Source organism: Leptonotus elevatus, chromosome 3 (assembly GCF_054856555.1).
Source record: "Leptonotus elevatus isolate MCC_2025b chromosome 3, RoL_Lele_1.0, whole genome shotgun sequence".
NCBI classification, from domain to species: domain Eukaryota; kingdom Metazoa; phylum Chordata; class Actinopteri; order Syngnathiformes; family Syngnathidae; genus Leptonotus; species Leptonotus elevatus.
In genome coordinates, this window is record NC_141241.1 from 18,784,819 (window position 1) to 18,799,388 (window position 14,570).

General features: G+C 40.7%; 1 protein-coding gene across 1 annotated transcript in view; it reads left to right on the plus strand.

Moving 5' to 3' along the window:
- Positions 1–6,077: 6,077 nt before the first annotated feature.
- The window catches only part of fbn1 (fibrillin 1), a 64,023-nt gene continuing 55,530 nt past the window's right edge, over positions 6,078–14,570 (plus strand). Inside the window, exons 1-6 of the mRNA XM_086070883.1 lie at positions 6,078–6,367; positions 6,573–6,831; positions 10,457–10,539; positions 11,518–11,616; positions 12,144–12,239; positions 13,760–13,855. Coding sequence (XP_085927009.1) covers positions 6,656–6,831; positions 10,457–10,539; positions 11,518–11,616; positions 12,144–12,239; positions 13,760–13,855 — 550 coding nt within the window. The 5' untranslated portion in view covers positions 6,078–6,367; positions 6,573–6,655. The remainder of the gene's footprint in view (positions 6,368–6,572; positions 6,832–10,456; positions 10,540–11,517; positions 11,617–12,143; positions 12,240–13,759; positions 13,856–14,570) is intronic.

Sequence of the window (14,570 nt, forward strand, 5' to 3'; positions counted from 1 at the left end):
GGAAAAATCGGGTCATTCTCATTAAGGCATTGCCATTCACATTGTGTGTTGCATTTTTAAAATTGGCTTTTCAATTTTGCACTTCAGTGTGCTGTGAATGCTGAGCTTTGTGTATCAATTGACTGTTATGTGTGTGTCATTCAAGAATGTGGCTGTGTTTACCAAATGAGAACACGAGTTCCATTTTGTGAACAGGTAAGAGATTTGATGGCAAAGAGTCATCTTGAAAAGTTTGTGTGTACAATTTGAAGGAATGCGTGTTTTACAAACTGTGGATATTGGTCAGATCTTTTACTTGGGTCAAAAAATAGGATCATTTTGTATAAAGCAATCCAGAAAGTTGAGTCAAATTGACCCATAAAGTGGATCGGTCCATTTTGATCCATAAATGGGTTATTTTTGACCCAACTATTTTTAGGGTGTACGTTCTTGATAAAATAAAAATAAAAAAAGGATGTCAACAGTTTATACAGGTGTACCTTATATTGTGGCCAATGAGTGTATATTGTTGCTTAGGGCGTAAAAAAAAAAAAAAAAGAAGCACATCTCTCACAAAATACAGCGTTTCTCTGTTATTGTGTAATATGAACACTATTTCTCATGAATTATCTTTTTATCATCCGTTCCCACCATTGCAACAAACAGGAACTGACTGCCCCTGACCCAAAATAGTGCTGTTCATTACACCACTAATCATTTCTTCTTGGAAGTTTATGAAGGGATTAAATACATTAGTTAAGGGCTTTTTCCACATCTGTCATGTATATGGCATTTTTTCCCATGTGGCCAGAATCTGTAGCTTCAGCTGACTCTGGTGTCACTCTCTCAGTCTCTCGAAACATCGCCATATTTCTTTGAGGAAAGGTCCCATGAGTACCTCTGCACAATGCGGATAGCAGTATCTGTACTTTCACTTAAATACAGATCATGAGTACTTTAACAGCTGATAAGTGTCCAGGTCTGAGATGATCTGATGAAACGCCAGCTGTGAGTTTCCCAATCAGGAGTGACGTCAGAGGCAGAGTGTGGCTGAGAAAAGCTCGTTAAACGACTGGTGATGACTCACGCTGGGGCTCCTCTCTCTCCTCCTCCCTAAAGAGCTTCTTCATCATGAAGGGTATGTCGAAGGTCAACACTTGTAGCTCTCTATGCTCTGATAACAACGACATCGCTTGAAAAAGGGAGATTCCGCATCTTTATTTGCGGTTGCGTTTTGCCACATTGTCACCGTATGCGCAACTCCGCCTAAACGTGACGATGGCTGCCGCAGATCGTTTCCTTAAAACATTGCGCATGAATATTGGCAAAAGTTGTGCTGCACAAGACAAAAGGAAATGAACCGCGGCGGCCGGAGCCAAAGACAACACGCAGTGTGAGAAAGTCTCGCTAGGTTACAGCCCACAGCCCAGCGAGAGACGATCTCCATCTCAGCTATTAAGATCAGCCTTGGGAAATAAGAACCTCGCAGGCGAGAGTGGAGATTAATACAAGAATGATTGCGATGCGCATGCAAAGTTTTGTTGATGAAGGAGGATGTTTGGAATGTGTTGGGTTATTACACACAAACGATGCAGCAGGAAGCTGGCGCGGGGAGATGTTCAGTTTTAGCACTCGGATAAAAGTATTCGGCAAAGCTCTGTGACATTCTTGCTATATCAGGATTCTGAGATCAGCCGTTTTAGGGAGGAAAAAAACAAAACAAAATGACACCCACGCTTAGTTACTAACAAGAGTGAGGGAAAACAAGGGTATGGGGGGGGGGTGAAGATGGGAGGGGGGCTGCTTTCTTCCTGTAGATGTCGCCTTGTCTGTGCTGAGGAAGAGCAGAGACCGCGTCTGGCCTGCTTGGCATCTTGCTGCTTATACTAATCACATCTTCGAGTGGAGGATGACCGTGAATCATCAGCACAACAACAGTCTCTGGCCGTTTTCATGTGCGTAAAACTGTCGACACCTTGAAAAACATGGATGTTAAGTTATGTTATACACATCTGCCTCCATGCATGTTTAGCCATGAAAACATAAGAGCATTTAAGATATATTGTATTGTCGCTCTTTATTAGCTCAGTAAAAAAATACTTTTTTTAGACTGGTGCATTGCTTTGATCAGACACTGTTAAACACTGAGAAAACAAATTCAATCAACAACACTTCCAAGATCAGGACAAACAACAGTGGTGCCTTGACTTATATGACCTGACGAATTATTATTATTATTATTATTATTTTAGTACTTTGACTCGCGAGCAAAAAAATTTGATATGACCACGGCTTGGCATGGTGAGTTGTGATTGGCCGAGACTGGAGTCCTGAGCAACTGCACGGCAAATCGATCAATGTCCAATTTCCCGTGTTTTATCAAATATGCAGTAAGCAGTGCTATTTTAACACTGTGTGAAAGTTACATTGTCAGAGTAAATGTATTTGGTTTTTGGGGTGGATGTTGGGTGTAACCTGAATAGCATTACCTTGAGTGTTAAATTGACCACACCCTCATTTCCGGTGAAGAAAAAAAACGTTCTAAAATTCCAGTGTGCTGTTGACATTTCAATAGCGATACAACCAATTGTCATATGTTTGCCGTGCCTCAATGGTAGAGTGGCCGTCTCCCAAACCTGACAGCGTGGGTTCGATCCCAGGCCTGTGTGGCTATGTCAAAGGATCATTGAACAAGATACTGAACCTCCAAATGCTGAGTCATCAAAATGTAAAGTGCATGGAGGGCCTTGTAAGGAGGGAAAGTGCTACAAAAATGAAGTACCATGTACTAGAGGGAAGTGTCGTTTGAGTTACATTTTTAACACTGACACTAGTGCAACCAGAGTTAAGTATAATTTGGCAGAATTTAATGTTTAACACTGACACTAATGTAGAGTACTTTCAACACAGTGTTTACCAGTGTACACTATACAGTGTTGGAGTAACACTGGTTAAGTGTGAAAAAAGTAACACTTTGAAAAGTGTCAGATTTACACTCATTGGTGTAGACACATATGAATACTTTTTTTTATCGTTCGATTTAACACTCTCAGTGTTAATCTAACACTGGCGATTTTGCTGTGTGTGATGTCATTTTCAGTCATAGTACAAAGGTTTGAATATTCTGGAAGTTCCTAGGAACAGAATATGTAGTGGACGAGGAACATTCTTTGGAATATTTATTAGCGTAAACAAGGTGGGGCAGCTAAATATAGTGTTGCATTGTTAATGGGAACCCTTACGTACTGTTCCTTTTCAATCTACATATTGTACGTTTCCAGTCAGCTTTGACACAAACGTCCTCATATTTATTTTCAAATTGTGAACTCTTTTTTTTTTAAATGTCTGACATGAATAAGTGGAATCTTAATCTTCAATCAAAGTTTCATTGCAAGCACTTGTTTTTGCAGGTGCAGATCTTTTGCCGCTGTCAAGACACCCTCTGACCTCTGCACCACTTCCGTTCTTTAGGTTTAATATAATCATTCAGATTTCAAAACACACCCATGACAATTCAAATATCAACAGGTGCATGTTTCTGTGTGAAATGTGGTGGGAACACAGACAGTTTCTGGGACTGTTTCAAATTCCCCTATGAACATTGTCCTATATGTATATGCACATACCGGTACATGAATTTGACTCTTTTTTTTTTGCCCAAATATTTTCATGTTTATGTATTTGGGTTTGTTTGTTTGTTTTAAGAAAAGTGATCACATTTCAAGGTGTAAGAATGACATTGCGTTTTTTTTTTTATTGCTGTCAAATGAGTCAAATTTGACCCGAACACTATGTAAGGCTCAACTGACCCACACTGGATTTACTCTTACAAAGAACATCTGAAGATTTATGAACAGACAGAGCTGCCATCCATATTTTGCGGGAGTGGTCAGGGTGTATTTTTGGGAGGACGGGTGTCAGGGAGTTGCAGGTGTTCAAACAAGCCATACTGTAAATAAAGTAAATATCACAAATCTTTGAGACATTGATGCGAAAAAGCTGGCAGTTACTTTGCTATCAGAAGCCGCCCTGAGCTGACAGCTGGCCGCGTTGAAGCAAACAAAAACTCTTGGCACTAGTGGCGTGATGGAGAGGCCTCGCAGAGGGCAAGACTTTCCAGAATAAGTGAAGGAAACTAGTGCCGTATTGTTGAGACTAAGTTTGGCGTGGTGGGAAGATGTCCAAATGGAGGTGGTGCGGCGGATGCGCGCCTCCATTTGGGTGGCAAAGAAGAGCAGGTGAGCTTCTTTAAGAAACCTGAGGTGTTTGTATTATTATTTTTTTACTTAAAGAAAAGAGTTGAATCCGTACTTTTATCCCAAGTATCTGTATTTCTACTTAAGTACAGAATGTGTGTAATTTTGTCACCTCTACTCAACTATGGTAAGTATTAGGAGCAGAGGAAGCAGCGTCCCAGCAAAATGTTCCTGTTTTTCCCGCCACATGTATTTTGATATTTAATACAGAGCAACGATTTAGTAACGGGATAATCTATATAAATCAAATTGTGTCATAACAATAGCTAGTTTTTGAATATTTCTGGTACTGCCGGCCCTATTTTGCAAACTGACATGGAACTTTCGTTTTGAGCTTTTATATTAAATGATCTGAGTTGTCTGCACTGTTTTTATCACTGACATCGAAAGTTCTAATTAAAAACAAAAAAGCACACCAGACAGTAAGAGAGTAGTGTAGTGTGCATGGTATGTGGTCTATACTTAAGTGGTTGCTTCCCCACCATTTTGTTTCATATAAAACCGCCGCAGACTACTACCACAACGATCGTTGGGGATCCTCGTAATTGACCACAATGGAACCCAGAACTCGTAGTTATTGAAGAAATGCACAAAGTGTGATAGTTCTGTAGGTGCAGAAACAAACATTTGGGCAAAAAGAGGAAACGTGGCCAGGATGTGAACAGGTCTCACTCACTTTTAGAATGACAGAAAGATCGAGCACAGCCAGGCGGGCTCTTTATTTGCTGGGTGGGGCCGCAGACATGAAGCCGCGTGTGTGAAAACTATCACTTGCCTGGACCAAATTCCTCAAAACATACTGTACACACACTGCAAATATTAACAGCATATAACTCATTACTTGGGTGAATGGCACGATTATACTGACTTTTACAATGGCCTAGTTCTTCGTCTGCCTCAGCAAAATGTATATGCTTGAAGAGTTTTTGGAAAGCCACATTAGATTACACATAAGCATAATACTATTCAAACAGTATATTTTTTTATCTATATATTTTTTTACCTACAGTATGCTTTATATTTACCGGACACAGCATCTCATGAGACACAATTGTGCCTTTACAAACATAATGCCGTAATCTTTCTGACACTAAACATATTCTACAACAAAAATAATGTATTTTGGTGTGGAATCTAAATAAATACTGCTGCTCGCTCTGGAATGTATGGATTGTTTGCACCTCAACCTTTGTACTTATTTATGTTATTATTTTATATTGTTAGTGTGCCATTGGAATACATTTGTTTTCTTTGTCTGAATCACACTGAGAGTGGTTTCTAATATTTTGGCTACTTTATTTAACTAAGATTAAAATTCAACATATTGGCATTATATTCTTTTGATAAGATACATACGAAATAATACAGTTCTTATATTCGATCTCATACACTGTGGCTTATTTAATTTGCCTTTTCTTTTTCATTTAAACATATTGTAAAGATAAAAATTAATTTTACCTTTTGACTACAGTAATTTCATTTCAGTCTGTGCTTTAAAAAAAAACAATTAAAAAAACGTAAGCACAGGAGTTGAATCTGCGCTTCGATTTTTTTTTAACCAGCCGTTTTTGTTGTTGTTGTTGTTGTTGTTGTTTTTAGTATCTGTACTTCTAATTAAGTACACAGTGCAAGTACTTTTGACACCTCTGTTTGTCGACAGTAAGACTAAAAACTCCAAACCGAACATCCAGAGCAACTTGCGTGGGTTTTTTGGCACTGACGGTAAGTCTCGCGAGAGCTGAATTCGGGTGGGTGTGGGTGTGGTGGTATGACTCGGGACGAGGGGAGTTTTTTGGGGATGGAGGGAGGGAGGGAGGGGTGGGGGGTGAAGTTGAGCAAGGCAAAGGGATGAGGAAAGAGCCGAGTAAGGGAGAAAGCCTCAATGACTTTTCAGCCTTCTTCTCCTCCTGCGGAATGCATCAGCTCCTCTAAATGATCTCTCGTGGATCCGCACGCAGCTGGATGCGCACGGGCCCACTTCGTGCGTGACCGTGCGCATCTATTCACAGGCGCCTTTCGGAAACTTGCACTCAGCTCGCTAAACTTTTATCATCATCATCATCATCATCATCATACCTGCGTATACGAACTCCTCTGCTGGGTGTGAGGCGACTCTCCTCCCTAGAGACAAGGTAATTAAAAATGTACTCTTTTTTTTTTTTTTTTTCCCACTGCGTATTTTTGCGAGTCCTTAACCAGCTTCAAAATACGACTAATCACGACACACCAGATGTTTCATTGAGTGCAATGGAGTTGTTTTGCCCTTAAACGATCCTGTGAACCCCCCCCCCCCCCCCTCCCTCCTCCTCCTCCTCTGCTCTCTTATTGTTTTTGCAGCTTTGACTCCAGACTGCACACAAGTTCCACAGTTAGAGGGCTGGACATCTAAGTTAAGGACATTGCACACTTGAAGAGTGGATATGCAGGACAGTAAGAGCGGAGGAGGACGGCTCCTGCAGCTGGTTCTGGTGGCCCAGCTGTCCCTCTGCGTCCTGCTCGGAGACGCCGCAGAGGTTCTGGACACCGGAGAGGTCAGAACCACCGACTCCAGAACCAGCAGAGCCAAAAGGAGGGGAGGGACGGACGCGCTCAGAGGGTAATGTGACTATGATAATCCCTCAACCATTAGACCCATATGGGCAGGCTTGATTTTATTTCCCCGCTCGCTCTTCAGAATCGCATCTCTCGCCATTGCATGCAGGTGTCTTGTATACATTGACCCCCTCTCCAATATTTGCAGTTTGGTCTTTCAAATGTATTCATTATTTCAAGGGGAGGAACCTAACTTGTTATTTGCTGAAAAACGTAAAAAGTATATTATGGCATCTTGGTGGCAAAAAGGTTGCCAAAAATTCAACTTGAGTAAAAGTATTGTTAGTAAAATATGACAAGGAAAAAGTACTACCTGTGTATGTGAAAAGTAACTTTTGAGTAACTTCTGATTCCTTTTTAATCAGAGCATGGATGTCAAATAGACAAAAATATAAAATTACATTTTATAACACTTTACATAAAAACAATAATGAATATAAATTTGAGGGAAAAAAACATGGAAGTGGAAGAGTGGTTCGCATGTCCGCCTCAAAGTTTTATGTTCGGGTGTTTGAATCCTATTTCTTCCCACATTCCTAAAGCATATGTTATGTTAATTGAGTGCGAATGGTTGATTGCTGACCTGTGCAGGGTGTGACCCTACCTCTTGCTGGGATGGGCTCCAGCGCACCTGCAACCCTAATGAGGATAAGCGAAACTGAGAATGAATGGATAAATTAATGACACAATGAAATTATATTTAGCTTTCTGTTCATACAAAAAGCACAACAGGCTCACCAGACAGCGATTCGATAGAAAACTTCCAACATGTTTTTTTTCCTTCCCAGTTTGAAATGGAGTAAAATGTCAACATTTTGAGGCAGACAGAGCTCTATTCTTTTTCGTTATCATGATCTCTCTGGTCGTTTTCCACCAGGTTTCATGCAAATGAGTCACATCGACTGTGTGCGGTCATGTGATTGATTGGCTCAATTTGATTGGTCAAATGGAATTCAACTCCCTGATGAACCAAAATTGATCACGCAAGCAATAACAAATACCTGTAGATAAAAACACAAGTAGCGAGCAGAATTTAGCACAATGTAATGGAGTAAAAGTAGCATTACATCGTCCCAAAAATACTCAAAATAAATGTAAAAAATATTACTATGACAAGTTAATATTTCATTGCAACCCATAGGTGCGAAGGAAATATGTAGAAGTGAATTGAGTTACTTCATTTAAACTGAAATTGTGATTTGCCACCGTTTTATGGCATCGAGGCTATTGGAAACTTTTTTGAGGGAGGTCACGGGTTTGCGCTATTCACCGCTAGCGGAGGAACAGTACATACACACACACACACACGCACGCATACATACACAAACACACGTCCTTGGTCCTTTATGAGCCTTGAAGGTCAGCGAATATGTGTGTGCATGTTTTAATAATAACAACAATGCACGGCTGCCTGAGATGAGTAAGATTGTCCGTGATGGGGAAGTTTGGAGCAAAGCTTAGCAATTAAATACTGGCAAGGAGATCACATTCCTGCTGCCTGCAATAATAAATTACATCCAAACAAAGGAGGCCATTGGTCGTGTGTGGCTGTGGCAGAGAGAAAGAGAGACCAAGAGAGAGACAGAGAAACAACCTAATCCTTTTTTTGGCGCAAAAAAGAAAAGGAGAAAAAAAAGTGGCTAAATCACATCTGCAGCTGTACACAGTTCTCTGCCGGAGTGTAAGGGCGGGTTTGCATGCGCAAACGTGTATTTGTGAGAGTATAAAAGCAAACAAGGCAAAAGAAGAAAGCCCCCCGAAAAAGAGACCATCTGTGCGCAGCGATGACAGCAAACAGCTGATGAAGGTCACACAGTAGACAATTTTATTTGACATGCTTTAAGTTCGTTTATGCGAACATCTGCGCTCAGGAAGAGGCTGCGTGCAGTGTCACGCTGACTTACCACCCGAAGAATGTTTCTGACATCCACATGATTACCTCATGGATCTGGTTGCAGTTACATCCGATGACCGGCAGGTCAGCGCGGATTCAAGTCTGGCATATGTAAGCCTCGGGCACACCTGTAGGGGGCAGGATGGCTCAGGTATTGACATCAACAGGAAATAATAGCATAGGTGCATCATTAGTCATTTCATTTGATTCATTTATTTATTTTTACCTCATGCAGCGTAGAAGAAGTGGTCTTGACAATATAAGAGCATAAAGTGCATGATCAAAACCCTAAAATAAATGAATGAAAACAATGGCATACTCACCTGATATGCAGACAATTGATCAGTTTGGCTAAAGAAACATTCCCATTGCTAATATTCAGCGGTGCCTTGAGATATGAGTTTAATTCATTCCACGAACATACTCCTAACACAAAACACTCATATTGCATATCATTTGGTCATTGAAATGAATGGTAAAGTGCCATTACAGTAATCCGTTACAGCCTGCCTGCCTAAAAGAGCACAAAAATGTGTATGTTTTTTTTAATTAGTAAAAAAAAATAGCACACTATAATATTGTACTTTATAAAAAACATAGAGTAATAGTACAATAGATTTTTGCTGCTTTGGGATAGATGCCACGGACTTCCGACTTCCGGGTTTTACACATCAGCGCCGTTTCCGGCCACTGCTGGCCACGTTCCAACACTCGCACCCCCACCCCCTGCACCCCCCCCAACCGCGCGCTCCCGTTCACGAGGGCGTCTCGGCTATCTGAGATGCTTCGGACACTGAGACAGACTACACACTGGCAGCCTCGCACCCGTCGATGGGAACGCGCAACTGAGGGGCACAAAGGCGGAAATACTGGGACGCGGCCCAAACGTCGCAAACCGGAAACGGAAACAAAGTTGATGGGTGAAAACCCAGAAGTCGGAAGTCACGCCTCCTCCGTGGCATTTACCCCATCCAGTTCATTATGTAGCTCCTTCTGGTGTGCCCACCTTGGCCACTGGGAGGCAGTATAATGCTACAGTTATGCAGACACAAACAAAAAATAGTTTTGTGACTACTCCCTAAGATACTGTAATATTAGTAATTTTTACAAGATAATATATATATGTGTGTATTGTTATTTAATCTGTCTATGTCAAATATTCGTTGTTTAAAGGGTTCAGAAGCCGCAACTGTCAACGCTAACCATTAGCTTTCTCGTGATTTACATTATATGTTAGCATTAAACTAAAGGGCAATTCTTAGGCAACATTGTTAATTCTATTTGTTTTGTTTTCAGTTTGACAGTAAACTTCAAGTAGGATTGGCGTTTGAAGAATCTTTATTTTTTTTTTAAAGAATTGTTCACTATTTGAAAAACTGCTGCTTATTGTGAATTGAATTGAAGTCTGTTCACTGTCACTATACAGGACTCACATCTGAAATGGGATTGAATGGTTTCAAAAATAAAATAAAAACATCTATACAGTCGTACTGGAAGCAGTACAGCCAAGACAAAGGCTATATGATGAAGAAAATAGCCTATGGAGGAAAAGTAAAATGATACAGTGAATCATAGACTTATTTTCAAGTTAATACATCTCTGATGGTGTCAAGCTCACTTTAGAATGTGTACATATACATGAGTATATATTAGGATTCCCTTTTTGATAAAAGACTTCATGTTGTATGTTGTCTGACACCTGAATTGTTGAATATGTCATGATTTTTGTCCACAGGCCCAATGTGTGTGGCTCAAGGAACAATGTTTATTGTTGCCCAGGCTGGAAGACTCTAATTGGGGGAAACCAGTGCATTGTCCGTAAGTATCATTAAAATAAAACATATTTACAGACCATATTAGGTTTTTTGACCCCAGAATTTTGTTGGGAACAATTTAACACCATTTCATGGACCAAAGATTAGAATTTAGGTTGTAAATGTAGGTCAGCGCATCTGATAAGTGTTTAGGCCACCAGAGAAGGCCTTGCCGCCCCTGAGAGCTCGCCGCTGTAAAAATAAGCAAAGAAGGAAGTGTTGTTCTGTAGCTCCAACTCCCTCCCCGCTTATTTGCTTAATTAATTGGACCGGCATTGCAGTGGAGAGTGGATAATGATGTTTATAAAGGAGAGACAAATCCTCTTAATAAAGTGCAAGCAGACAACATGACCTCAAACGAGTGGACATTTTTAATTCTGGTTCATTTACACCGGCATTCTTTTGGATTCTTTTAATAGTTTCTGTTCGCATTCTCTCCCCCTCCCTCGGTAGACAGGAAGGTCTGAGAGGCCGTAGCCTCATATGATTGCAGTCTGGCGGGCCGGCCGGCTGCCAGGATGCCTGTCACGGCTCTAATGACATTGTTTAGCAGTGGGGTTCAGGGAGTAGGGGTCAGTGGCTGGACTCCACCTGACCAGAGCTGAGGTCAATGCAGCAAAGCCAACTACAGGCTGTGGGAAAGAAAGCCGGGCAGCGAAAAAATAAAATAAAAAATAGCCAGCAGCAACTAAAATCATTCACTGGTGCGCTTTTATGGCAAGTCAGAAAAGAAAATGCCTCAGCAACATGTGGCGCTTGCTATAACATGACCGTGATTAGGGTTAAGAAAGATCGGGCCCCATTTGTGCTGGGGCCGCTTTGAGATTTTGAGGGTTGATGAGGTTGAGATCATAGCTACACCCTCTGTGAGTGAAACGCAAAACCTTCAGCGGATGCATCAATTACATTCACTCTCACGCACATTGACGACGTCTTGAAATGAAAAATGTATGTTTAAGGTGGGCCACGGTTTTCTTTGCAGCCATATGTCGCAGCAGTTGCGGAGATGGTTTCTGCTCCAGGCCCAACATGTGCACCTGCCCCACCGGCCAAGTCGCCACGTCCTGTGGATCCAAATCAGGTGGGTTGATAACACCACCAAACATGTCTTACCTTGACACAGTGAATTAATTGTAATGCTTATTTGTACATTTTGCAGTGAAATTAGCCTTTAGAGTGAAAGACCCACCAGCGCTGAAGAAAAAAAAAAAAACTTCATTTAGAGAGACACATTAAACTTAAACACCATTTTTGTTGGACAAATCCATTATGCTATTCTCATGATGCTCTTTTGGTGGATAATGAGACATGAGGTTTTTCAGTCGCACACATCCTGTCATTTGTCTAGGATCAATATCCACTCAATGCCCCATTAATATTTACCTGACCAATCACTCACACAGATAGATAGATAGATAGATAGATAGATAGATAGATAGATAGATAGATAGATAGATAGATAGATAGATAGATAGATAGATAGATAGATAGATAGATAGATAGATAGATAGATAGATAGATAGATAGATAGATAGATAGATAGATAGATAGATATGTTTGACTTTTATTGTAAGTCCATTTTAAGGTGTTGTGTTATTCTGCTCACAGTCCAGCACTGTAACATCCGATGCATGAACGGGGGCACTTGTGCTGAGGACAACTGCCTCTGTCAGAAAGGCTACGTGGGAAACCACTGCGGTCAACGTAAGTGTTACTGCTTATTTTGCTTGTTTGGCCTTTTGGACCAAATCTCATCAAGACAAGTAACAACATACAGTATATGTACCGTAGGCTGAGCTTCCATAGCTTCAAATTTTGTTGTTGTTTTATTTTTTGGACACAATTCTAAGACTCTTCACTCTTCACCTTTCCCAACTTAAGGCACAGTTGTGCAATCTGATGATTTCCAGTATAAAGCTGTATAAGAAACTCTGTTTGTACAAAAAATAATCTGTTTTAGCTCAGTTCCAATTGACCTTCAGAAGGTTATTTAGAATATAATAGAATGAGTCACAATTGTGATTGTAGCATTATTTTAACCCACTGGGAGGCATTTGATTTTAGATTTGATTGCTGCTCCTCTGCCTTTGTCAACACACATTTGTATTTGGAACAAATGCACTTTTCTATGTTCATATAACAGCACCCAAGTTTACAACATGGGCCAATAATAGTATATTCTCCTTCATTTTCCTCAAGTATACCAACGTGTTGAAGTTTTGATGAGACTAGTAGGATACACTGAACTTAATTTGACCTTCTCTAAACTTTTGAATGTCCAACTGTTCTGTGTTTCACTGCTTTTTGCACAACTTGCTGTTCTCAAACAAGGAACTGCATGGCAAAATTCACAACAGCTGTTTGAGACATGAATGGACTAATACATGAATTGGTTGAGTTTGAAATTGACATCATGAGACCAAGACACTTAGAAATTGATTTTGAATTGAATTGCACCATTTATTAGTTAACAGTAATAAGCAACAACAAATTATGATTTGTTTATTTAATAAGCATACAAAAATAGCGCAAACAGTGTTATTAGCTGCTGAGGTAGCCATTAGCGCTAACTAGCTTAGTTAACCAGTTTTTTTTTTTTTTACTTCGAGTTGGGTGTTTAGTCCACTTCATGTCAAGTCACGTCAAACTATTCTGTCATTTAGAGGGCGCTCCACAATAAAGTCACACAAAGTAGTCCGGGAAAAAAATCAAGCCTATTGACACGACTGTGTGTTAGCCACGTTAGCATTGGCCGAGTGTCCCATTTGTGTGTCATTGAATCACATGAGCACAAATGGAGGTTTGCTCTCTCTAAGCTTCTCTCCTTGTCTTCATCCAAACATCCATCCATCATTATCTGACGACTATTCTTATTTTAAATCAAATGTTTTTCAATTTACATGTCCATATTTAGCCTAATGCTAAGTTAAAAACCCACCATATTATTAGATGACCACTGTCTAGGCCAAATTTAAAGTATAGAACATCTGTGAGGCATAATGATATGTACTGTAAAGTTAAAAGTCCCAGTGCTGTTATACTCTGTCATCTCTCATGGAATTGGACTCTTGTCCAATCAGAATGAACTGTTTCATAAGTGGCATGATAGGTTGATCCATAAATATCCTTAACATCTAGCAAGAAATCCAGCACACAGGGTACTCAAAGGATGAGATAATATATGTTAAGTCAACAAAACTCAACCCTTGTCTGTTTTTGTACAGCGGTATGTGAAAATGGCTGCCTTAATGGAGGAAGGTGTGTGGCTCCCAACAGATGTGTATGCACCTACGGCTTCACCGGTGCGCAGTGCGAGAAAGGTAATGAACGCTACTTTTCTTGCCTACATCCTTCACAACCAAACTGAGAATTGGGGGTTGGGTTCTTTTTTTTTCTTCTGTAAATGAAGGCACCTTTTGATTACTTGTGCCAGCGAAAGAGGTTTGTTGTGCAACCAAAATGTTGACGTGCCCAGCGGTGACCATCGATTTCCACATCTGCTCTTCAACGAGGCTCTGGGGAATGTAACATCTTTGTTAGTGTTTGCTCTTCGTTAGCACACATCTTCCCATCCTTCTGTGTTTGTGAACGCTCCAAAGTACACAAGCCTGTGCAACGTCTTCAAGTCAAAAGCGTGAGAGTTGACGTTCTCGAGGTCTGCCGCAGTGATGACCAGTAGAGGTCAAAGTGTTGACCTCGTAAAGCTAATATTTGGATTGTCAGCAGAGCTCCTAATTACTATTGTCCCTTTTAACGAGTCCAGACTTCAGGGGCCTCTCTGAGGCGTCTGGTGGACGATTTGTCCTCTGGTTTGCTTCAGGGTTTGCTTCAAGCCCGAAACTATTAACACGCTATCTGCTAGCCGGATGGGTTAGCAACAGGCCTTATCTGCTGAAACACACTTCGACACACTCGCTTTCTATTCCTTTCCTGTGTGGAAGCTTGGCGATGTGGGACAATGTTATTATTTCTCAAATGGTGTGGTCTACACACACGGGGGAGTTGAATTATGACACAATATATTTAACGTGTACA